This window comes from Danio aesculapii, chromosome 12 (assembly GCF_903798145.1).
Source record: "Danio aesculapii chromosome 12, fDanAes4.1, whole genome shotgun sequence".
Lineage (NCBI taxonomy): Eukaryota > Metazoa > Chordata > Actinopteri > Cypriniformes > Danionidae > Danio > Danio aesculapii.
In genome coordinates this window covers 38,902,121-38,929,500 of record NC_079446.1, presented here as the reverse complement: position 1 = coordinate 38,929,500, position 27,380 = coordinate 38,902,121, and the positions used below count along the sequence as shown (strand labels likewise).

The window sequence follows — 27,380 nt, the reverse complement described above, 5'->3', positions numbered from 1 at the left end:
GGAAATAATGGAAGTTTCTTATATTGAAAAAGTAATCTTGCGATATAAATTGTGTTACAAAATTACAAAATGCACTACTATCGAACTTTTGGGATTAGTAAGATTTTGTTTGTTTGTTTGCTTGTTTATATATATATATATATATATATATATATATATATATATATATATATATATTATTTTTAAAAGCTGAGATATAAATTAAACCTTGTGTTACAAAACACACTACCATCTAAAAAAAATGGGGTTAGTAAGATTTAGTTTTTTATTATTTTGTTTTATTGCTTTATTTATTTATTTCCATTAATTTTTATTTTTTCTCCTCACCAGGGCTGCATTAATTAGTTTAAAAATAAAATAAATAATGTAAAACATTATTGAAACCAGCATTATTCATTCATTCATTTTCTTTTCAGCTTAGTCCCTTTATTAATCTGGAGTCACCATAGCGGAATGAACCACCAATATGTTTTATGCAGCGGATGCCCTTCCACCTGCAATCCAGTACTGGGAAACACCCATACACACTTATTCTCTCTCTCTCACACACACACACACACACACACACACACACACACACACACACACTAAAGACAATTTAGCTTAACCAATTCACCTGTACTGCATGTCTTTGAACTTGTGGGGGAAACCAGAGCACCTCGAGGAAACCCACGCTAACACGGGGAGAACATGCAAACTCCACACAGAAATGCCAACTGGCTCAGCCAGGGCTCGAACCAGCGAACTTCTTGCTGTGAGGAGATTGTGCTCCCCACTGCGCCACTGTGATGCCCACCAGCATTATTATGTTTAAAAATGAAATAATGTGAAATATCATTACAATCAGCATTATTATTACAGATAATAAGAAACTAAAACTTTTTTTTAACTTTAATTTGAATTTAAAATATAAAAAATAAAATTATTTAATAAAAAAATATATATTGTTTATTTTTTTTCTTAATTTTATTTTTATAATTTATTCATTTATTATTTTATCCTCCTCAACAGAGCTGCATTAATTAGTTTTTTTAAGTTAAATATTACTGCAAGCTTTATTATTACAGATTATATATATATATATATATATATATATATATATATATATATATATATATATATATATATATATATATAATTTTTACTTTAAATTGAATTAAAAATATGCAAATGTCAACTATTTTAAACAAATAGAAAAATATGCAAATGCCACAAATATAAACAATGTTGAAAGACACTGATCATAAACATTCTAATGCACCATTGCCTGTTATTTCTTTCAGACTACACAGCATGAGACTATTTATTTATTAATCTGTTTATTTATTTACTTAGTTACTAAGCTAGTTAGTTGGTTTGCTAGTTAGTTAGTTAGCTAGTTAGTTAGGGATTAAATCTCTTCACCAGGGCTGTATTAATTAGTTTAAAATAAAATGAACAATGTGAAATATTATTACAACCAGTGTTATTATAACTTTGTTTTTACTTTAAATTGAATTAAAAATATCAACTGATTTAAACAAATAGCAAAATATGTAAATGCAATTAATACAAACAACATTGAAAGACACTGATCATAATCATGTGAACGCATCATTTCCTGTTATTTCTTTCAGACTACACAACAATAGAGTTTTCCAGTGTAATGTTTTTTGGTCTTTGTCTGTCTGCCCTCTAGCTGTGTTTAATATAGTAATGACTGTGAGAAATATGTGGGACTTCTCTAAGCTTATATCTGTGCCGCTACAGGATTTGTTCTGCTCTCATCCTTCAGCCTCTATATATGAGTTTGCCTGACCGTCACGTTTGCCTCGAAACCTAAATCTCTGTGTTTTTTGGAGCAGATTGGATGGAAATGTCACAAACGTAATGCCACTTTAGCAATGCATCAGACAGAAAACAACAGCCGTAATCCAGTGTAAAATATGCTTGGACCTCATGTATTTCTCTCTCATATGTTAGGCTAGAGTGAGTTTGAGATGTGCTGAAGGGATTTCTGTAGGGCCGGGGTTATAATCAAAACTGATTTAGGTTTTTTTTTCTTCTTCGTATGGGAACATCTTGGCCCACTTTCTCTCTTGGCAGGAGACTAAACATACATGCCAAACAAGCAGTTCCAAATCTGATCCTCCCATCTGAGGATTCATTAAGCAATCCAGTCAAAGATTTCCTATCTTTTATGTGTTTATTGTTATTTTTGTGCTTGCTCACATATTTACTTATAATGTTATTTTGCCTTTAATGCAGTTCCACCTATTTATTTATTTATTTGTCTATCTATCAATCCATCTATTAAAGATTTGGCAACACATTTTTTAACATAAAACAAAAATTGTTGCTCAAAATGATTACAAAATTAAATGTTGCTTATGAGTTTCGTTGTCTTTAATTGAATAGTTTATTTATTTTATTTACTTTTATAATTATTGCATGTAAAATGCTTATTTAGTAGTATTTACTTTCTTAAGTATAATTTTTTAAATAATATTTATTACTTTTAACGGCCACTTTATTAGGTACACCTTACTAGTACTGGGTGGTACCCCCTTTTGCCTTCAGAACTGCCTTATTTGTCAGCAGCACATCCATGATGCGAATATCTCGTTCCACCACATCCCAAAGGTGCTCTACTGGATTGAGATCTGGTGACTGTGGAGGCCATTTGAGTACAGTGAAGTCATTGTCATGTTCAACCAGTCTGAGATGATTCGCGCTTTATGACATGGCTCATTATCCTGCTGGAAGTAGCCATCAGAAGATGGGTGCACTAGTCATAAAGAGATGGACATGGTCAGCAACAATACTCAGGTAGGCTGTGGCATTGACATTATGCTTCACTGGTACTAATGGGCGCAAAGTGTGCCAAGAAAAATACCCTCCCCCCACATCATTACACCACCACCACCAGCCTGAGCTGTTGATACAAGGCAGGATGAATCCATGCTTTCATAGCACTGCCAACAAATTTTGACCCTACCATCCGAATGTCACAGCAGAAATTGAGACTCATCAGACCAGGCGACGTTTTCCAATCTTCTATTGTCCAATTTTGGTGAACCTCCGCGAACTGTAGCCTCAGTTTCCTGTTCTTAGCTGACAGGAGTGGCACCCAGTGTGGTCTTCTGCTGCTGTAGCCCATCTGCCTCAAGGTTGGATGTGTTGTGCGTTCAGAGATGCTCTTCTGAATACCTTGGTTGTAACAAGTGGTTATTTGAGTTACTGTTGCCTTTCTATCAGCTCGAACCAGTCTGGCCATTCTCCACTGAACTCTGGTATCATCAAGGCATTTGCGCCCACAGAACTGCCGCTCACTGGATATTTTCTCTTTTTCAGCCCATTCTATGTAACCCTAGAGATGGTTGTGTGTGAAAATTCCAGTGGATCAGCACTTTCTGAAATACTCAGACCAGCCCGTCTGGCACCAACAACCATGCCACGTTCAAAGTCACTTAAATCACCTTTTTTCCCCATTCTGATTCTCAGTTTGAACTGCAGCAGATCGTTTTGACCATGTCTACATGTCTAAATGCATCGAGTTGGTGCCTTGTAATTGACTGATTAGAAATTTGACTGAATAGAAACGAGCACCTAAAAAAGTGGCAGGTGAGTGTATATGCATATATTTATACAACAGTCAGCTGCATATATGAATGAATGGTGGAAGAAAGTAATTCCTCATGCAGAAGTATTTTTGAGAGACTCCATGTTTGATTTTCTTTTTACTCATTCATTCATGAATAATTTTTACAAGCAGTGTTTATGTAGATATAAAGCATAAATCTAACCGTACGAGACCAGCTTGGCCTACTGTGAATAGTAATTTTTTTGGTTTTTTTTTATTAATTTTTTTACCTCCAACATCTTTTCTTCCAGATTTTTTTTTCTCTTTTGTTTTTAGTTTGTCACAACAAACAGAACAGTTCTTTTTCCAGTCACCTCTACATAATCACCAGTATAATTGCCTTTCATTTTGAGCTGAATTCTCCTTCCAGGTGTTTTGGCCAAACACTCATATTACAGCTGACAGGCTCTCATTTGATTTATTTTCAAAGAGTGGATTTCTGTCATATTTGACTTTCCAGTGGAGTGAATGAATGCAAACAAACATGTTTGTGGGGAGTGAACAGCTGTCAGACCCTCCTGTGTCAGCAGGGGTGGGTCACTGTGACATGTTTTGATGACCACACACACACAGTGTCAGTTTGTGTGTTCACGCTGAACAGAAAAAGCTTTCAAAGCTGAAATGCAGGGGGTTTTGTTTGCTGCTTATTGAGTTGTTGAATTTGCTGGAATGACTGGAATGTCTTTCATTAAAACTGCCACCATTTAATAAGCTTATATCATTATACGCTTAATAATATGCAATCTTGGGGTAAGATAGTAATTCAGGATCATTAATTTTACATTTGTTTCAATATTTTGAACTTATGTTATGCTCAGCATAAATAAGTACACCCCCTTTTGAAAATAAATATTTGTACCCATTTCTCAGTGAATGTAGACAATACTATACAAACAAAACATTTCTATTTAACAGTTATGTCTATTAAAATAAGAGTTTGGTCACTGAACGTCTTTAGGAATAGAAAGATTATACATTTTAATTCAAACGGGTTATTGCAAAACAATAAAAGTGACAAACTACAAAATTTCAACTAAATGCACACACATATATATATATATATATATATATATATATATATATATATATATATATTTATATTCCAAAATGGGAACTTTCTCGTATGTATAGAGATATAAACCAGTGTTCTGCGTTTAATCATATGGCTTTTTCCAAAATGTTCCTGCTATTTGAAAGGGGAAATGGATAAATGGATTTTGCATTGCCTGTGCAGCTCTTGTTTTGGGGGATGAAGGGCGGGTTTGGGGGAAACTGCTCTCCTCTGTGGAATTTAAACACAGGCATGTGTGGCACATATGTGTGTGTGCATGTTACAAGAATGCTGTGCCAGAGAGAGATTTGTGCATTCTGAGATTTTTCACTGTAACACATAGACAGACACTGAAAAATGCTGAACTGTTTGCCAAAAATGTGTCTTTACGACTAGATGCTGCAGTCAAAAACACGTTCTAAATGTATAGAAATCATCCAAAATTGACTATTATATTACAAGTGTTTTGTTTGTTGTACTTCATTAGTTTGTGTTTGTTGATTTTTTTTTTAAGTAATTTTTTATATTAATTTTTAAGCTGATATTTTTATGCAGTATTTTCAGATTTGAGTGATTAAAAGAGATACCCAAAATCCCCTTTGTATGAATCTAGACCTTATCCGGTGTTCAGATTTTTGTGCTAAAGTTACGAATAGGTTGAAATGTATTAACATTCAGGGGATTTCATTAATTTGTTTATTTATGTCATTTGTAATATTTAAAATAAGATTAGAATAATTAATGTTAGTTAATTTATAAATTAACATGAACAAACAATTAACAATGCATGTATTACAGTCTTTATTCATCTTTATTTATGTTAGTTGATCATAATCACGTTGATCAGTGTTAATGTTAGCACAGTGCATCAACTAATATTATCAATTTGGTGCATTACTAAATGTTGAATAATGTTTAGTAAATGCTATAAGTATTGTTCGTTATTTGTTCATGTTAGTAAATATTATCATTAATCCGGATGTATGGAATACTCAATTCTGATTGGTCAGTCACAACATTCCAAGGTAAGTTATCCCGAGATAACAACCACTAAATAACACAGACTCATCTGAGAACTTTGAATCATCTTGAATACACCGTCAGTAAATACTTTCAATTCCATATTCTTAAATCCACATTCATGTGTAAGTTTTTCTGTCACGCCACAGTTTTTGACTGTTTGACACCATCTTGTGAATGAATGATACATAGGTTAGTCTACGCTCTATTTATCTGGTTTTCGTTTCTGTCAGCGTTGCGTTTTTTGACCGTTTGGCGCCATCTTGTGACGGAATTATACATGTTATTGTATGCACCATCACCTGTTTTTCACCATCTTGTGACTGAATAATGCACATGTTACTGTATTCACGATTAGCTGTTTTTTTGTTAGTTTTTTTGGTCAGCTTTGCGTTTTTGACCATTTGGCGCCATCTTGTGACAGAATAATACACGTTATTATATGCACCATTAGCTGTTGTTGTATCTGTCAGCTTTGCGTTTAGACCGTTTGGCGCCATCTTGTGACTGAACAATGTGCAACTTATTGTATGTGCCATCAGCTGTTTTCATTTCTGTCAACTTTGCGTTTGTGACCATTTGGCGCCATCTTGTGACCTAATAATGTGCATGTTATTGAATGTGCCATCAGCTGTTTTTGTTTCTGTCAGCTTTGCGTTTTTGACCGTTTGGCGCCATCTTGTGACTGAATAATGCGCATGTTATTGTATTTGCCATTAGCTGTTTTCGTTTCTGTCAGCTTTGCGTTTTTGACCATTTGGCGCCATCTTGTGACAGAATAATACACGTTATTGTATTCACCATCAGCAGTTTTTGTTTCAGTCAGCTTTGCGTTTTTGACTGTTTGGCAACATCTTGTGACTGAATAATGCACATGTTATTGTATTCGCCATTAGCTGTTTTCGTTTCTATCAGTTTTGCGTTTAGACCATTTGGCGATATCTTGGGACTGAATAAAGCACATGTTATTGTACACGCAATCAGCTGTTTTCGTTTTTGTCAGCTTTGCATTTTGACCATTTGGCGCCATATTGTGACAGAATTATACACATGTTATTGTATTCGCCATCAGTTGTTTTCGTTTCGGTAAGCTTTGCATTTTGGACCATCTGGCGCCATCTTGTGACTGAACAATGCGCATGTTATTGCATGCGCCATCAGCTGTTTTTGTTTCTGTCAGCTTTGCTCTTTTGACCATTTGGCACCATCTTGTGACTCAAAAATGCACTTGTTATTGTATGCGCCATCAGCTGTTTTCATTTCTGTCAGCTTTGCGTTTTGACCATTTGGCGCCATCTTGTGACAGAATAACACGCATGTTATAGTATTCGCCATCAGCTGTTTTGCTTATGTCAGATTTGTGTTTTTTAAAGAATTTATTTAAAGAACAATGTTATGTGTCTAATTTATATGTTTTTGTGGCAAGTAGCCATGTAATAAGCTAGATAAAGTACATCTAGGATGGTCGTTTTCACATAATAAACTTTTCAGTCTTATACAACAGTGTTTCACTTGGCATCGGGCCGCTGATAATTCTGTCGGGCTTTATTCTGCGATAACAACCATTCAAATGTACTTTCTCCCCAATGGAACTTTATTGTAAAGTGTGACCATTTATATATAAATACATACTCATAAAGTCTAAGACTTCAAAAGGTGAATAAAACAGAATTTCAATCAGAATCAGCCCATTAATGTACAAAATGAACACTCCCAGATTGAGTTCTTGATGCAGGGAGAGCAAAAAGTGTTGTTGAGGATTGACAAGTCTACATAAAACCCTGAGCCATAGTGTTTCTTCTCTCTTATATTCAGTTTTCATTTCTTCTCCAGTTGGCATTTTGTTGGTAGTTTAGAATGCATCTTTGGTGAAACTCCAGAAATGTCGTGCTGTGAAAAGGAAAGTTGTTGTGATAAATGATGGTGGTGGTGGAAGAGAGATAATAATGGAAAGCAGATCTGCATACAGTTGTCCATTGTTTTAGTGCAGAGTCTTGTCTTGACAAAGAATGTAGGAGGCCGTCATGAGGAAATTATCCAACGTTGTTCCAAGAAATGCATTAAAGTGTCAAAGAAAGTGTTGAGAAGATGTACTCCCAGCCCGCATTACCCTTACAAAAAATGTATCATGCTACAAAGCCTGCTGGTATTACAGCATGGTATTTGATTTCCTTAACAGTACGTTTAGATATACTGATGGTTATCAGACAGGTCCAATTAGAGTCAGTTGGGTTGGTTTCTTTATTGTTTTGTTTTGTTTTGTTTATTTTGTCTGGTTTTTGGTTGGATTGTTTTGTTGTTTTTGTTTAATTTTGTTTGGCTTTGTAATTATGTTGATTTAGTTTTTGTTTGACTTGGTTTTTGTTTAAAATTTTGGTTTAGCTTCGTGTTTTAGTTGTTTGTGTTTTGTTTGGTTTTAGTTTATTTAGTTTTCATATCTGTTTCTTTTTTGTTTTACTTTGTTGTGTTTTGTTTGATTTGATTTTGTTTTATTTGACTTGTTTTGGTTTGTTTTAATATCGTTTGTGATTTAGAAAAGGTAAAAACAAAGATTAAGGCTTAAAATGAATATATTCTTAAGCAAAAAAAGACATTTCGTTACACTGAATTGTAATACTGAATATAATAATGTAATATTTATTAAATTGTTATGCTAATCCTGCAAACTGCAAATTTTTTCATTGTTACAAATATTTAAGCTCATTAAAACGTTTCTTTACAAACTTGAGCAGTGTTCAGGATTTATTGTAACTTCGCAGCTACGGTTGATACAATACATCTGATATGAAAATATTTTTTTTGTATGGGTAATGCACCATTTTAAAAAAAAAAGCAGCCATTGTTTGTCCCATGAAAAATGATTTAGGGCCCATAATTCACTGCTTTAAACCCCATGTCTCTGTTTACCTCTAGGAGGCGCTTGTTTTCTCCTTTAAGACTGGGGGCCTTCAAACTCTTCCGACTCAATGGGTGAGGAAATGCATTGTGCATCGATTGACAGGAAGTCGATTCCTAGTGCTTGTCCATTCCTATCCTCTTCATTAGGTTCATTCATACATGGTCAAACCCCCCAAAACTCAGCGTGTGACTGGTACCAGAGTGTACAGTGGTACTAAGGTTATTTTATAAAGTAGATAGGGTCTTTTCCCTTTTTGGGTTTTGATTTTCTTTCATTTTGGGATCATTTTTGCCAAATTAATCAATGTGCTCCTTTGTATTTCACAACTTCCTTCCTACAGTTAATGAAGGTTTGATTATTTGGGAAGAGAATATAGAGATTCCAAAGGTGGACCAATAGATTTGGACATTTTTCATGTAATCAGGTTTCCATCGTGGTTCATCATGGTCTATTTCATGTTATGAGAGTAGAATAAGACAAAGAGCTCGCAACACATTGTTTGATAAAACAAAAGATTATAATCTAGATACTATAACTAGAAGGTTTTTACTTAACGTTCATACTGTATGGTAACTTGAAGTTTGTTTTACTTTGATGCGATGGTGATTAAAGTAATTCAAATTTCTGTGACTGAATGATTAACTCAAATTGATCATATCCACTGAACTCACACTTACAAGTCATCATTTCTGTTCTTTTAACCTTTATTAACTTTCACTGTAGCCTTTTTTATTTTTCAGTTGAGAAGTAAATTCAACTTTTTACCCAATACTGCATAAATAATGTAGCATATTTGATAGCTGGGTTGAACTTCTTCACATTAACTACCAATGTACAGTATAAAATACTACAATTGACAGTTATTAATTATTACAAATATACTAAATTACAGCTAACACAAGTTTGGGGATCAGTAACAAAAAAACAAATTTAAAGAAGAAATTAACATAAGCCTTGTGTAATATTCAAAAGGACTGTTGTCAGGTTTGTACAATTAAAGAGACAGTTTACCAATAAATGAAAATTCTGCCATCATTTACTCGCCCTTTTCTTGATAAAACCTGTTTGAGTTTCATTTTTTTCTGTTGAACACAACAGATAAGATATTTTGAAAAATGCTGGATCCTGTGACCCACTGACTTCCATAGCATTTGTTGTCCGACTATGGAAATAAATGGGTCGCATCAACCAGCATTCTTCAAAATATCTTCAATAGAAGAAAGAAACTCATAAAGGTGATGGAGATTAAATGACTTTCATTTTGAGGTGAACTATTTCTTTAATTCAATGGAAATATAAATATTTTAGTGTAACATTAGCAATGCCTCTCTGCCAAAAAAAAAAAGTATTACCTCAAACCACACTGACCCCAAACTTTTACATAGTACTGTATATAATTCATGCTGTATTGATAACTGAGCATACCTATGACCCAGCTGTCAAAATGACAAACGGATATCATTTCTAGAGCATTCTAGATTCTGTGGAGTGAACTCGGACACCTTCTCAAATCATCTCCCCCCTTGAATCTGAGATTACAGAAGCAGTTGGCTCTCCATCACTCACCTTTTCCCTCTCTTTCCTCTGTAGGGCAGTGACAGTGAATATGAGGTGGACCCCAATCGCCAGAAGACCCATTCCTTTGTCAACCACTACATCAGCGACCCGACGTACTACAACTCCTGGCGCAGGCAGCAGAAGGGAATATCCAGAGCGCAGGCCTACAACTACACCGAGTCTGAGTCTGGTGAGCCCGAACACTGCGCCCCTCCTCCGCCTCTGCCTCCTCTTCCTCCTCTGCCACCGTTCCCCCCTCAGCTCAGCTCTCCTACGCCCCAGAGCCAGTCCCAAACTGGCAGCCTTTTCAGGCCCAAGGGCAGCCGGACTCCCACTCCATCCCAGCAGAGCTCCAACCCACCCAGTCAGCATGGCACACTTTATCGGCCCCCAAGCAGCTTGGCTCCGGGCTCCCGAGCCCCTATCGCAGGCTTCTCCTCATTTGTTTGATAGGATGAAGATATCGGATACATGGAAACACAAAACGAAGACAAGGGGATCTTGTTTTCCTAAACGCCTGGTCACTCTACTGAAGAACGGCAACAAACATCAAGCCCAGGATCTGTTGTGCTTTACCTTCATTTTTGTATACTTCCTTTGATCACACATGGTTTGTTTTTTTTATTTTCTTTCGGTTTTGCGTTTGTTGTTTTGTTTCTTTGCTTGTGTGTACACTCTGTTTATAATGAAAGACAATCACTTGGAAAGACATGTAAATGCATTGGTTTGTTTATTTTTTGCTGGCTGAATTAACTGCATGACTTTTTGTTTCACTTTCTTTTTTGTTTGGCTCTCATCTTTTTGTTTTGTTCCACAAAAGTACAACACCAACACTATGTTACGAATGCTGGACAGACAACACATGAAAAAGACATTTTAAATAAATAAATAAATAAATAGCGCTCAGTACTTGGACAACCAGCGGTGACTGACATCATGAAAAATGCTAAATGGTGGCTTTTTACTGCGGTACTTTTGTTCCTACACAGATAGCAAAGTACCGCGGTGATTAGGGGAGGTTAAAGTTCATTTGAGTATGATCTGATAAAGACTCGCCTGCACTTAGCACATGTTTGAGTTGGAAAGCTAGCATCATTTATTGATGTCACAGGTCAGTGCTTTGAGAAGGCCAAAGGTCAAAGTAAGTGCTTCACGCTAATCTGTGTATTGAATGTTTTGTTCCGGAGAGATGAAATGTAGATTGAGGACTTGAGAACGAGTATATTTTCCCTTGTGATAGATGAAAGGCCAAATATGTAAGAGTCTAATTCACTATGATATTATTATACTATTGCTCTGGATTCAGAGTTGTTCGTGTCAGCGGCGGGTGTATGTTTGTGTGTATGTGTGTGTGTATGTGGTGGGCAGGGTCATTGTTGCTCCTTTTGATTTGACTCTATGATGTCATCATCCTGAGGTTCAGGTTGCACTTCGGCCGTGCAAGCGGTAACGTTGGACATAAATAACAGTGGATATCAGATATTAACCAGCATCTCAGGCGAAGCTGGAGGTAAAAAACTGTCATCAAAGAGTTCCTCTTCACACATCTCTTGGATATTCCTTTCCCTGCTCATCCAACAACGTCATAGACGCTGACAACATTTCAAAGATTGTGCAACCAAGCATATGTATTGTACCTGTGAACTTTAAACCACATGGATTTTTTCAACACTTCGCTTCGACACGGCTATTCAAAGTTACTGAAGATAAAAGAAAACGGACTAAGGGACCCAACACAACGCCAGCAGAGAACTAAACGGCACTTGCACAGCTTACTTGTGAGGTTTAATGATGTTGTTTGCTATTTCTTTTCCGTGAAGTGATTTTACTGTCTGTATAAACAAGGTCAATCACATGCTCAGTCTGCCTGAACACAGTATATTCCTAAATAAATTATGTTTTCTGCAAAAGGTACTGGTTTGAACGTTGAAAATTGAGGGGAATTCAGTCGAGAAAGTGGGTGAATATAACTGAAAGTGTCCTTTAGCTATCGAGACATTACAATAGACACTAAGGCTACATATTAGCCTGAAGCAACTGAAGAAAACAAGCATGAGTCTGTCGTCAGTTTTATCATTGCTGGCCCAGCTTTTAAACCACCATAGCCAAATGAAGTTGATCCACCACAACATTCTTATTAATACAACCAAGAACTTCATACTCTCTAACTAGCAATTTGGGATCTGACTGCATATTAAACATCATATATGTTCTGCAATGTGTGTAGTAGGGATCATCCATTAAGAACAATATATGGCCACCAATGGCTAGCATCTGATACTAGATGAGGTCTTTAGCAGCCTCTTCAGTTTGACTCTCATGTCATCAATAGTTGTTTGAATCTTGCGGGGGGTGAGTTGAACTAGGAGGGTTTCGCTAACACTGTGTCGTAACTACATGTGACGAGGCACCTCAACATGTGATAAAAGTTATCATTTCCATGTTATAATGACCTTTTTGTCCGAATTTTCAGAGACTGCGACATGCGAAATTTCACTTTTTAGAAATAATTTCTATATCCGCAACATTGGAGCAGAACAACAACATATACTACTATGACAAAGACCACCTCAGGTACTGAGTATGTGCTATATTCAGTGTTAAATGCTCTCAATCTGAGTTTAAATACCATTTTACGTGACATTTATTGCCATACTGCTGAAAGCAGCAGCAGAGAGTTCATCTCAGATCTTGACAATAAAATAACTAACAGACAGTTTGAAAATGAAAGTCATAACTGTGATTTAGATCCAATCCCAATTCTATCATTGTACCTCTACCCCTTTCCCTTGGCCCTTGAAACATACCTGCCAACACTCCCGTTTTTCCCGGGAGTCTCCTGTATTTCAGACCCATCTCCTGCCACCCTCCTGTTTTGTTATTTCTACCGGAAAACTCCTGTATTCCCCTCCCAGTCCTCAGCTTTTTAGTACAGTCTGTAACACCCCAGGTCACCGACTTTGGTATAGTATCTGATCGTAGCAGCTGCCCGAAACCCGGTGCATAGTACAGCTACTTACCCGGTTTTCAGCTGTGTTATTCAGGGCACACTGACATTAGGTACAGTTGCCTTGAACCGTGCCAAAGCGCAATTGTCCCCCATCCCCTCTTCCCCTCGTCCTGCACTCACATTGCATTTTTACCTACCGGACCTGAGCACGCTTGCATCATCGATGATGCGACTGTTCAGTTTAACAGGAAGAGAAGCACTCTCGCTCAGCGCAGTGGAGATTACTTTAGTTATATTATTTTGTATTATTGTTAGTCGTTTGGGATGCAGTGACACCCAGTCAAACACTTTGCCGTACAGATCCACCTCTTTTGATGCTCATAAATTATCTTAAAAGTCCTGGTGCTGCAGGTATTAGGAGGTTTGCTGAGGGTGCAGCTGTCGTGCAGTGAGGGGTTTGTGTCTTTATTAAACTATGACAGTTGGCATTTATTGAACAGTAAGAATGATTAATAAATCCATATTAAATAGTCCCTTAAAAGTGACATTGCGTCTTCAGTTTCGGACTCAGGCGTGCTTTGCACTTACACAACAAGCTTATCGCGCCAAAGCCCAAGTAAACCGTGCTCTGGCACACCTCTTCCAACAGGGCCAGGGCCGGCCAACTGAACCACACCTGAGCCTGAATCAGAGCATTGACACTTCTCAAACGAATCGGGAAAATTGCCTGGGCACAGTTCGAATATCATAGTGTGAGTGTGCCCTCAGACACCTCATCCCTGACACCAAATCACCCCACCCCAAGTCTCCCAGATTTTCAGAGATAAATGTTGGCAGGTATGAACAGAGATTGAAAGGGAAATGCTTCAAAATTGACCCCTAAGAAATGGGACACCACTACAGCACCTGCACACATCATCATATGTCATCACAATCTCATGCTCAGACGATCGTGACTGCTGTAGTTATTTCAGTTGTGTTATTTTTTGTTATTTATCTTCAGGAAATCACAGAAAGCATATATTATGTTATCATAACAGTCTAATGTGACAATAAGATCGTAACTGTACTGCGCATTCACACAGTGGCCATATTCATCTATGTAAACACACAAACGCAACATTACCATTATAGCAGACACTGTAAAAGGACATTCCCAGCTACTAGACTTTTCTGACAGGGGAATCGAGTGTCAGAATGTTGTGGGACTGCTATGCAGGAGTTTTACTATGGATTATAGAGAGCCAAATTTAGCATTTTTTATTTTAGCTGGGTTTATTTTAAGCTTGACGGTAAAACACAATCGCGGTTTATGAATGTATTAAAACATGTGCTTGTGTGTTGTAAAAATTCATAATAATGACAAAAAATACTAATTTGTGCATCTCCTGACTTCTGGGTGCAAATATCATGCCATTGTGGCTGGTGTATTCTGGGAAATTTTCTTAGCCCTGGGTTTCGAGTGTGGTCCTGAAAAATCTCAGTTCGAATGGGTATCTACCCTTCCCCTTAGCCCTACACCTTCAAGCTAAAAAGAATTGGGATATCCCTACCCCTTCACAGGAACACACAAAATGAAGGGTAGGGGTAAGGGGAAGGGCTAAGGGGTAGAATTGGGATTGGGCCTTTACTACCAGATTTGTCAGATAAAGTTTGGGAACAGCCAAATCAATTCGATTAGTGTTTGCTAGGAAGTGTTCCTTATAGTTCAGTTCAATTCAAGTTTATTTGTATAGCGCTTTTCACATTCATTATTGTTTCGATGTAGCTTTACTTATTGCATTACAATCAAATTCGGAAAAGTTAAGGTTATTAGTTACTATAACTACATTAGCTACGAATAACTTTAATTAACTTGTAACTAATAGCTTTTAACAGTTAAAGTTGTTATATATAAACATACTTAACTTGCAGTTAGGTGATGTCTATGTGTACGTTCAGTAAAATGAAGTGTACTGTATATGTTGTTCTTGAAGTCTTCAATGCTTGGCTTCACATAGGTTGGTTTATAGACTTCCTAATCTGTTGTTGTTGCTTCAAGAACATCACTGACTGTAAATCCAAACAATCTGTTCAAACTCAGTCTAATAGCATTATACTTTTGCACTACATTGCCAAGTGTACCAGTCTGCAACTGCATTCTTGTATGTAGGTTTCTTGGCTTAACCCTAACCTTAACCCTAATGTCTGATAGGACTGATAAGATTGATTTCCAGGACTAAAATATGACCTACTTGGCAAAATGTGTGTGGGTGATCATTTTGGTGTACTTTAGTACATCGTATAGATCCTTCAGGGTGTGAAAATCCATTTTAAGCTTCTGATGGACATCCATGAGGCCTGTCACTCACCGTTCGCAATCCTACAGTATGCTCTCATTGGGTTAATGAGTGTGGATAAATCGGATCAACAGACCTGTGAAATCCTGTTATGTTGGAAGCATCTGTTAGCTTGAGACAGTCTACAATCACAGTGCTCTCCCGAGTGCAGAGAAGAAAGCCAATCAAACCTGATTCAATCTACAGTTTCTGATTATGTTAAAGATTCCAGATTCAAAGCGTTTATTGTCGTATAAAGGAAATGAATTGCCAGTATAATGAAATTATTACTTTTCTGTTGACACTGAATGCCAAGTAAGGTTTAAGATATAATAAATATACAAAATATGCAATTGGAAGAGCATGGAAAGCAGTAAAGAGCACTATTTTAAATGTTAATGACGTCAAAGACGAAAAGAAAATGGCAGGAATGCTTTAAACTCAGGGAAACTCCACATTATACCCATCCCAGTGTCCGTTTGGTGTTCTATTTGATTGAATTCAATTTATTTTTAATCTAAATACAGCATATCATAATTCCTAATGCTGACTTGCAAGCCCATAATGGTAGTAAGAACATATTGTATGTTCTGATGGAGGAACTTGTTTCAAAGCACAAAATATTTTCATGCTCCTCACCCCAAGAAAGGTCGAATCAAAGACAGGTGTTTCTAAAACGGCATACCTGAAGTCAACTTAATGGCTTTCGACATAAATGATTCATGTGGACCAGCCAAACACATAAAAATAGAAATATGCTTATATAATCTTGGGTTATGTAAGGATTGTGAACACAGCACGTCTAGAGCTTGTATGGCATAGGAGGCAATGGGTTTAAATGCAATAGACTTATATCAGTCTATTGCACAGTTGTCAAGCACACCTGATCAAACTAATTGAGTCCTTTAGGCTTGTTTGAAACCTCCAGGTAAGTGTGTTGAAGCAGGGTTGAAACTTGAAACTGTGCAGGCCCTCCAGGAACTGACTTTGACACCATTGGTCTGTAGAATTTTTATTTTTTATTTTTCTTGTAGTTTTTTAAAAAGGACAAGGTTCCCACTGGTCATGGAATTTCTCTAATTTAATGGAATTAATGAAGTGATGGAATTTTTTGTTGTTGTAATTTTTACTTTCAATATATACAGTTGAAGTCAGAATTATTAGCTCCCCTGAATTATTAGACTCCCTGTTTATTTTTACCCAATTTCGGTTTAATTGAGATATTTTTTTCATCAGATTTCTAAACATAATAGTTTTAATAACTCATGTTTAATAACTGATTTATTTTATCTTTGCTATGATGACAGTAAATAATATTTTACTAGATATTTTTCAAGACACTTCTATATAGCTTAAAGTGACATTTACTGTAAAGGCTTAACTAGGTTAATTAGGTTAACTAAGCAGGTTAGTTTAATTAGGCAAGTTATTGTATAATGATGGTTTGTTCTGTAGACAGTTGAAAAAAAGAGCTTTTTAGCTTAATAGCTAACAATTTGACCTTAAAATGGTTCTTAAAAAATTAAAAACTGCTTTTATTTTAGCCAAAATAAAACAAACAAGACTTTCTCCAGAAGAAAAAATTATTATCAGACATACTGTAAAAATTTCCTTGCTCTGTTAAACATCATTTGGAAATATTTTAAATAAAAATTAAAAAAATCTAAAGCGGGGGCTAACAATTCTGATTTCAACTGTATGTATTGTTCTATACCACAATTTTTATCACATTTTTTCATGTCCTCTGCCTATTATTATTTTTCAGTGCCACTTTGTTCTGTTCCCTCTTGTCATCCTGCAATCAAATGCGATCACATGTTTCTACCTGTTAAAATATTGCCTTTTTTTTGCTTGGTTCTCAACCAGACCCATCCTGTATTCTCCAGGGGGATAATCTGACTATTGCAGCATAAAATTACATATTTTGCTGCAATCTTTATCAAAATTTGAAGCGTTATTTATAATTATGAAGCCTTTCTTGTTTTGCTGTGAAAATATACACTGATTTACATTTAGTTCTTTACATTTTTCGACCTCAAGAACCATTGGCCTCTGTGAATTATATAAAAGGAACCCTCAGAGAAACAATGAGACAAAGAATTTACCTGGTAACAATATAAAGCTCACATATGAATCAGAATGAACAACATGGTTAAAATTGCTTCAACAATAACATTAGAAAAATCCTGCTAATTTCACATTTTAGCAATCGACACACTGTAAAAAAAAAAAAATCTGTTAATTAACAGCTTCCATGTTTTGCGATTAACAAGTGTTTTCCGCTTATTTACGGTGGTGAATTGCATCATGGGAGCTTGATCTCTACTGTTGATTTTTGAGGTTGAACATTCAACTCTGAAGTTTTTTTTAAGTTTGAAATAATATAATGTATAATAAATAATATAGAGAGAAATAAGTCTGTAAGATGACATAAAATGTACTGGCAGATTATTAAAAGGACAATACATCACTTTAAAATATTAACAATGTTGATAAAAATCCCCTTTTTTACCATTTTAAAGTTAAAGGTTGTTGGAAGAAAGATCAAGGTCTTATAATGCAATTCAAAAGCATAAATAAATTGCAAACCAAATGCCAAAAACATGAATCACAAAACATGGAAAACTGCTAATTTGTGGAAATTTTTTCATTTAATTTTTTTTTATTTTTGATTAGAATGGGAACCCTGGACATTAAAAAAAAGTATTTGAAGGCTAATAATGCAGTTAGAATTTAACAACTCCTCCTCCATCTGGGCTGTGACTCGTAATGTTTTATTCAATGGTGCTTGTGAAGCCCCGCAGCTGCATTTCTTCTTTGAACCATCTGCAGCCGTCTTCTGCTAGTGGTTACTTCTTTCAGTTTTGTGTTAATTATTAAATGATATTATTTTTCTCTTCCACAAAAAGGGTTAAAAGCGCCACGCTGAGATCAAATGGTTGGACAAATGCTTTTGATGGCAATTATAGAGTAGGAATTTACAGCTGAATATGAGCCCCTTGATCAGCCGGTTTGGTGTAGCACCATAAAGAACATTTTCAGGAAGTAATCGCCTGTTGGAGGTATGAGAAGTTGAAGTTAAGGGAAGTTTCTTGACCATGTGGGCGGCTTATTATTGGCTGCTTTGAGAGGGTAACTGTGTAAATGTGTGGTGGTTTTACAGCTTTATTATAAACACAAACTTTATTGACAGATGGGCCATTAATTAATTCATTCATTCATTTTCCTTCGGTTTAGTCCCTTATTTATCAGGGGTCACCACAGCAAAATGAACCACCAACTATTCCAGCATTTGTTTTATGCAGTGGATGCCCTTCCAGCCAGTACTGGGAAACACAGATACACCCTAGCATTCACACAAGCACTCATACACTACAGCCAATTTAGTTATACCGCATATTAGTAGTATACATGTAGTATATTCACCTATACTGCATGTCTTTGGACTATGGGGGAAACCGGAGCACCCAGAGGAAACTTACACCAACATTAGGGGAACATGCAAACTCCACACAGAGTGGCCCAGCTGAGACTCAAACCTTCTTGCTGTGAGGCGACAGTGCTAACCACTGAGCCACCGTGCCGCACACAGATGGGTCATTTGGATTTAAATGTTCATGCTCCACTTGAATGTTACTGGTTATGCTACATTTTGCATGTAATGTATGGTGAAGTGTGAACATTATGTAAAAAGATATTAAATCCATTTTGGCTGTTTATTTACAATGCCATTTTGGAAATATGGAGTTGAAATTTTGTGATAAGGTTTATGTGATGTGCATACTTTCCCAGCAGGCCCACAGTGTCATAAGACATTAATATTAGGTTAGATTTAGATCGTGATGTCAGGTGACCCAAATTCAATGTCTAGCCAGCATCTAAGGACAACGTTATTTTGAAGACCGCTAACGACGTCCAATGACGTTTATATTTTATTGATTTTAGGTTGTGTTGGAAAGTGACCAAAATATAACGTCAAGCCAACAATCTTAAACCAACATTATAGTGAAGTCAAATACTGACATTTATTTGTCAAATATGGCAACCAAAATCCAACGTTTGATAGATGTCATAGTGGTAACGTCCACACAACGTCAAGCTGTAACATAGTTTGATGTTGATATTTGGTTAATTTTAGGTTGGACATTGAACAATGACATCGGCCTGATTTTGAGTTCTGACCCGATTTTCATTTCCAAACAAACTGCAACATCCCATGACAACGTCAATCTAACATCATATTGATGTCCTGTACCTACTGGGTTGGTTAAAACTATTGGTGTACAAGTACTTAAGGAATAAAAAGGGAAAATTATTCACTATTTACTCCAAACCTTTATGATTTTATTTCTTCTATTGAACACACACACAAAGATATTTAAAAAAAGCTGAAAATCTGTGACTATTGACATCCATAGTAGGGAAAACAAATACAGTGGAAGTCTATGGTTACCAGTTTTTAAACATTTTTCAAAATATCTTCTTTTTTGTTTACCAGAAGTCAAACGGGTTTGATTAATAAAGGGACTAAGCCGAAAAGAAAATGAATGAATGAATGAATGAATGAATGAATGAATGAATGAATGAACGAATGAATGAGAAAGTGTCAATGCATTTTGAAATACACTCTCAATTTTGCTATTGCACAGTGTTATTATGAAAATGTAATCTTATATGCTTCCTAAGGGTGTATCTAAATGCACAAATAACATTTAAACAATAATTTTGCAACAATACCTATTTGTCAATTACATTTGGTTTTTATATATATATATATATATATATATATATATATATATGCATATAAGTTGGCGGTTCATTCCACTGTGGCGACCCCGGATTAATAAAGGGACTAAGTCGAAAAGAAAATGAATGGTCGCTGGTTTGAGCCCTGGCTGGGTCAGTTGGTGTTTCTGTGTGGAGTTTGCATGTTCTCCCTGCGTTTGCGTGGGTTTCCTCGAGGTGCACCCGGTCCAATGACATGTGGTACAGGTGAATTGGGTAAGCTATGTTTCCCAGTAATGGGTTGCAGCTGGAAGGGCATCCGCTGAGTAAAACATATGCTGGATAAGTTAATGCTTCGTTCCGCTGTGGCGACCCCAGATTATTAAAGCGACTAAGCTGAAAAGAAAATGAATGAATATTTAATTTTGCCATTTATAAAGCGTTAAAAGTTTAAATTACACTATGGTTTGTAATGACAAATCCAAATTATATCGCTAATTTAATTTTCATTTTGCACCAAACTTTGCACATATGGCGATGGAAAAAGTACATTCAAGCTCAGAAATATAATACATTTAAAAACTCACACGCTTCTAATTTTGGTCGTAAATCTGATACTGCTCCTACAAAAGCTGAGAGGAGAAAGAGATCACTTTAGAAAGGGGCGGAGTGCAATGCCGCGCTGAGAAAATAGGGCGGGATCTTAAAGCTTTCATACGTGGGGGCGGGGGTTAGTCCAATGCAGCTTGTGGGGGCGTAATTGTGGGCGTGGCTTAGACACACGCTCAGAGGGCAGTCTGGACGCTTGAACTGCATTAGTGCGCCATCGCAAATAGAAGAGTCACCACGCCGAGGCTCGCTCGTCAGGATTCTGCGTTGTTTGTCTTGTTTAACTAGTTTTGGTTATCTGTGAACGCGCGATTATATCATAAAGCTGTGTGAAGTTTGAAGGATATTAAAGACTTCCGTCAAGCTGAGCCTGTGTTTTGCTACTATATTCAGCCCGTGCTCTTTTGTTTGGAGTGCGATTCCATTGAACTTGGTCTATTGTTGTTGGATGAGAAGCAAAACTTGGCATTGAGGCTCCTGGGATCCAAATACTACAGAACAAACAGTGGTAAGTTTTTTTGGTTTACATAGATTCATATCTTTGTTCTACTTCTCTTTATGTTCCATAAGGTGCCATCCAAAGTTTACACAAAAGTATGTTCTTTTAGATTAGACATACAATGACGCTTTTGCTCCTCAAGTGTCTTGCATTGATACGAGTGTTGTGGTTTTCTCTTTGTCAGCTGCGTTTATGTCATAAGGGCACAATTAGTCATTTATTTAAATGTCAACGTGACTTCATAACTCAAGGTGGTCCCATTTTAATATCAGTTATAAGATTTTAATGTATTAGTGAAGTATCAGATACAAATTTAGTGGATCTCTGCTCAGACATTCCTCTAGTTTGTAGTTATCCTTATGCTGTGAAAGTGTTCATGGTGTTTCACTGTTTTGTTTGGAGATTGAACTTTTAATGTTTTCAGAAGTACATTATTTATATAAAGAAATACTTCAATTTTATTATAAGAAACGAATGGGAGACATTGGATTAACATAATGTAACAACAGATAAATGCTGGAAATGGGTCAGAGGCTTGTATTTAAACTGTTTTTTTTTTTTAGTTTTGCCTTGGCTTTTAATCTGCTGTGTCTGGCACACTCACCTTTGGCATTGTTAGGCACACACACACACAGAGGGAAATGTACTTGGGGATTTTCTGCCAGGGCATTATACATTAATTTCACAGGCATTTATGTTAAACCTAAAACAGTCCAATGAAGTCCGAAAAATCAAAATTAAAATGTGAATTAAGATGTGCTTTTTCGTAGAAGGAGATTCAGAAAATACATTAATTATATAGAGAAATTTAAATACTGAAATTGTATAGGGAAAAAATGACTGGCATACATTACATTGACAATGTAACTGCAGATAGATGCTAGAAATGGTTCAGAGGCTTATATTTAAATGTTTTTAGTTTAGGCTTTTAATTTGCTATGTCTGGCACGCTCACCTTTGGCATTGTTAAACATACACACACACAGAGGGAAAATGTACTTGGTCATTTTCTGCCAGGACATTATCCATTAATTTCAAGGGCATTTATGCCAACCTAAAACAGTCCAACGAAGTATGAAAATCTAAACTGAAGTGAAACATAAATTAAGACGTACTTTTTTAATAGAAGGAAATTCAAAAAATGCATTAATTATATATATATATATATATATATATATATATATATATATATATATATATATATATATATATATATATATATATATATATATATATATATAGGCATGGGCCAGTATAAGATTGTGAAGGTATGATAACCTTGGATAAAATTATCGTGGTTTTGTGGTTACTGCTGTAAAATATATTCTTTTTAAATTTCTGGGTAAAGAACAAAAACTTCTTCCCTTTTTTTATATTTTATTTTTTAGAAACATTTAAATATTTTGGAGCAGTAAACATGTCAGGCTAAATAACTCAAATCGATTGTTGACCACTGCTATCTTCATTTGTTTCAAAGACACAGATTATTTTTACAATTTAAAATGGCATCTTTAGATATTTTTCTGCTGGAGTTACTGTTACCTAAAAAAACGTAAATAAAATATCGTACACATACCTTAGGACCAGTATAGCAGAAAATGTTGACAGTTTTAAAACCTTGACTTTCCAAACCGCGGTATACCTTGAAAACAGTTATCATCCCATGTCTAATTATATAAGTAAATTAAATACTTCTGTTTTAGAATAAAAATGAGTGGCAGACATTAGATTGACAGTATAACTGCAGATAGAGGCTAGAAATGGTTCAGAGGCTTATATTTAAACTGTTTGTTTGTTTTGTCTTGGCTTTTAATCTGCTGTGTCTGGCACACTTACCTTTGGCATTGTTAAACAAACACACACACACACACAGAGGGAAAATGTACTTGGTAATTTTCTGCCAGGACATTATCCATTAATTTCACAGGCATTAATGTTAACCCTAAAAAAATAACCCTAAAACAGTCCAACGAAGTCTAAAATTCTAAACTTAAGTAAAACGTAAATTAAGATGTGCTTTTTGCTGCTCGAGATTCATTTCAATGTGTAATGTTTCTTTCCCCTTCTTCTTTTTTGTGTTCATGGATTGACAGATCTTTAGCCTACTGTTCTTATAGAATCACTGTTTTTCTGTTTCAGCTGTCAAAAAGTAAGTCTAGGTTTTTTGTTGGCTGCAGTGCACAAAATGAGTGTGAAAATTAGCTTGCACTTAACAAAAAGTGATGATTAATGTTTGATTTTAGCATCTGCTGGTTGTTGGGAAGGCAATCTAAACAGTTGAACTTTATGGAGCTTGTGATTTTTTTTTTTAAGTATATATGTTATAAGTATTGTTATAAGTATTATCTTATATAAGTTATAAGTATAGCAATGTCAAATTCCAAGTGTTGATATTAGGACTGTTACTGTACTGAGATGAAGTGGTAGATTTATTGCCCTTCATAACAGAATGAATTGTTACGTAACCGCTTGGAGGAATGAAAAGTCCACGTTGCAGTAAGGCAAGAATCCAGTCAAGTATTCCAAGAACCTCTTTTAGACGTCCAGATGTATTTCCCATATTGTCCTGAACCTAATGGTCGCATCTGTTGCATAATGCATGTGGATCAGATGGCTGCATTTTCACAGTTCGTTACGCTAACGGCCCAAAACTGGCAAGAGCTCTAGTATTGTGAAAGGTTATCAGAGTGAAATTGATTGACCCTAATAGGCTGTTTGAACAGGACAATCAGCTTTTGAGTATCCTGGGCTGACTCTTTAAAAAAAATACGGGGGTTTTTTACACTGTAAAACCCAACAGTCAACTTTATTAAATGAAATGAGTGTAGTTAACTCAATTTACTGACAGTTAATTCTACTCATTTGAAGAGTTTTGAACTCAGTGTTGAAAGTAATGAGTTAATTAAATACCTCACTACTTCAACCTAAATGGAGGAAGTTCACAGTACTAGTTTTAGTAGATTATATACAGTAGTTTTTTAACTCTAATAGTTTGTTGCTATCGGTTTAGTCAAATGGTTTGAGTTGCCTTTACTTATTGGCTTTTACAGTACTCCGTTGGTTTGAGTTCTCTTCATTTATCGGGTTTTACTGTGCTCAAATTGCTCCGTTTACTCAAATGGATTAAGTTCACAGTACTCATTAGGATTAGTTATTGAACTTAAATGGTTTGTTCCAATTGGTTTTCTCAAACGACTTGAGTTACCTTAACTTTTTGGGTTTTACAGTGTATGTCTATGGCTAATTTAATTTACAAAAGTGATTTCACAGACATGCATGAGGGTTTAATTGTTAAAAATTATTAGTTGAAAACAAAATGTTAAAGTGTGAACACAATTATTTTCCAATGTCACTCAGCATCAATATAATAGCATATTTATGAAAATAAACGTAAATAAACAGAATATTCATTTTAATATATTTGTATTAAAATATTTTAAACAACAAGCTTGCAAATGGTTGAAAGACAACTTCAAATAAAGATTTAAATTGACAAATAATTAGTTAAATTATTTAGTAAATAGTAGGGCTGGGCGATTATTGCAAAAAAAATCACCATATCATGTTTAATATCATTCAATATTGATAATTATTTAATATTTTTTACAATCAATTTAGAAATATTAGGATTTTTTTTAATTTACCAACATTAATTAGGCAAAGTTTAAATAGTCAAAAACCAAATATTTAAACGAAATATCTCATCTCTTTATAATAAAATAAACATAAGTGTTAAAGAGAATCTTAAACTTGAATTTTTAAAATGTTAAAAAGTGTGAGCAATGGTAAAAGTAGATCCACATCTGTAAGATGTCAATAATAATAATACAGTAAACCTCAAACTCCATAAACAAAGCAAATTATAATAATCAAATCTGAGCTTTCAAGTAAAGGTACTAACCATTATTATTCAAATACCTATCGCAACATTACAAATCGTGAAATTGAATGACTGAATTGCCCCTATGCTAAAACTATTTCAGATGGGGAGCTAGTGGCTGGGATGCACAAGAAAAGAAACCAAAAAGCCACTCTGGCAACATCCTTTTTTATTTACAATCTCCTCACTGCTGCCGGCACTCATTTTCGCATGTTTTGTTATTCTGACCTGAAATGACAAGCACGAGCATGTGCTTTCCTTCACCATTTTTTATGGTGTCTCTTGTAACTAGGCAACTGTTTTCACAGAGGATGACACACAGACAAATCATTGGAGAATAGTAAAAAGCTCTGCAGTGTTTGCATGCGCTGTGTTTGTCGTAATTAGTCTACCGTTATTAGTGAAATGTGTATATTCCATACAAAGTGTGAAGCAGATTGGTTTTCGGAAAAGTTCAGATGTTTTTTCTTTAACTAGGGGTACCTGGAAATTGCGCGCGTCACATGCACGCCACTTGCATAGCATGTGCATGTCGCAAGACTCCATTGGAAATTAATAACTGACACCCTAAGCTTATTGGCATTGCTTCCAGGGCACGCGCTCATCAGCCACATTTTAATAAAACTATAGCGCCTCATACCGAACCTTCATACCGAACTTTTTTTTTATCGGTATAGACAATGGTGTATGTTCAATAAATACTGATATTGACTTTATTGCCCAACCCTAGTTAATAGTTTATTAGTATTGAAAAATCAAATGATTCTTGTGTGAGTATGACTGGCAATATTTTTTGTTACATAAATTTGTTGCTCAGAGAAGTTTGAAATAGGCCGTCTGATTCTTGTTTCAGAGACTAAATGATCAGCACTACAGGCTAAGTGGATGTATAATAAACACCTATGTGTGGTCCAGAACGTTGACCCTTGACCTTTTGACATTTTTGTCATTCTTTGTGTCGATATTTGTGAAAGGTGGCATTAGTGTCTCTTAGCAACCCTGATGTCAGAGCTCTGAGGTCAGTATCTGCTCGGATAGACAAAGCAAATCGCTGTATACCTGCAGTTAAAGCTGGCCAGTTAATCTGGAGCTCATTGTGATATTCCTGTGTGGAGAGCAGTCAGGGAATGAGACACTTCTGGTCCAGATAGCAGCATGAGAGATGTAGGTCAAGGACAGTGTGTGTGTGTGTGTGTGTGTGTGTGTGTGTGTGTTTTAAGGCCAACCTGCAAAATTCATAGATAAATGCATTGTGTTCTTTTTTTCCCCTTTTCTTAGTTTTCTTTTTCATCTCTAGCAATTCCCTCTTTTTCACTTTTTAAAATGTTTCTCATGCATTTATCTGAATTTTACTGAAAAAAATACCACAATTTACAATCTTTACCCTAAAAAAAGACCCACAATTATTATTTAGTCCTCTTTATTTAATTTTCCTAATTATGATAATGATAAATGATTAGCATTTTTCAGATTTAAAATGTAACACAAAAAATCTTCCATGTTAGAAGTGCAAATGTATAGGGTTGCACAATTTGGCCAAAGTTGGTAATTTTAATTCAGGTCTAAAATAAGTAATTATTAAAATAAAATGATTAATTATTATGAGTAATGTTACAAGTAAACAAGGTTAAATATTATTTATTAAATATTATTATTATTATTATTCATTCATTAATTTTCTTTTCAGCTTAGTCCCTTTATTAATCTGGGGTCGCCACAGAGGAATGAACCGCCAACTTCCCATGCGGCATTCTTTCAACTAGATGCACCTGGAAAGCGTGTGCGTGCACGCCGATGCCTATATGCAAACGCAAAATACGAACTTGCACATACAAAAGACAGAACTTAGTTAATAGCCATAACCATAGTTAAAATCAGCCTTTAATCCAGTGTGCATGCTTATTTGCCTCGGTTTACAAGCTTGGAACTTTAAACTAGCACAGTTGGCGTAACTTTTTTTGGTTGCAGCAGTTTTGTTCTGTGCGGAAACGCAGTGTTGAGAAGCCTTTATCGTTGCATCCCAAGCATTTAGCCCTATTTAAGTCTGAAATTTCAGTCATAATATGCTTAAAAAGCTCTTAAAGTCTTAAATTTGACCTGATAAAACCTGTATAAACCCTGATTTAACCATAACGCTTTTATGAATCACTGCAACCATCAGATAATATTGCAAATGTGTGCTTGTGTCCCACTCTGATGGACTCATCCAGCGATTATATTTATTAAACAAATCACAGCCTTTGAGATTTG

At 35.6% G+C, this 27,380-nt stretch overlaps 2 protein-coding genes across 2 annotated transcripts in view; both read left to right on the top strand.

Moving 5' to 3' along the window:
* sdk2b (sidekick cell adhesion molecule 2b) overlaps nucleotides 1-12,061 on the top strand; it is a 153,161-nt gene extending 141,100 nt beyond the window's left edge. The window contains 1 exon segment of the mRNA XM_056469338.1: nucleotides 10,183-12,061. Coding sequence (XP_056325313.1) covers nucleotides 10,183-10,599 — 417 coding nt within the window. The 3' untranslated portion in view covers nucleotides 10,600-12,061.
* An 8,911-nt stretch (nucleotides 12,062-20,972) lies between these two features.
* The window catches only part of cdc42ep4b (CDC42 effector protein (Rho GTPase binding) 4b), a 48,695-nt gene continuing 42,287 nt past the window's right edge, over nucleotides 20,973-27,380 (top strand). Inside the window, exon 1 of the mRNA XM_056469081.1 lies at nucleotides 20,973-21,259. The gene's annotated coding sequence lies outside the window, so the exon portion shown is untranslated. The remainder of the gene's footprint in view (nucleotides 21,260-27,380) is intronic.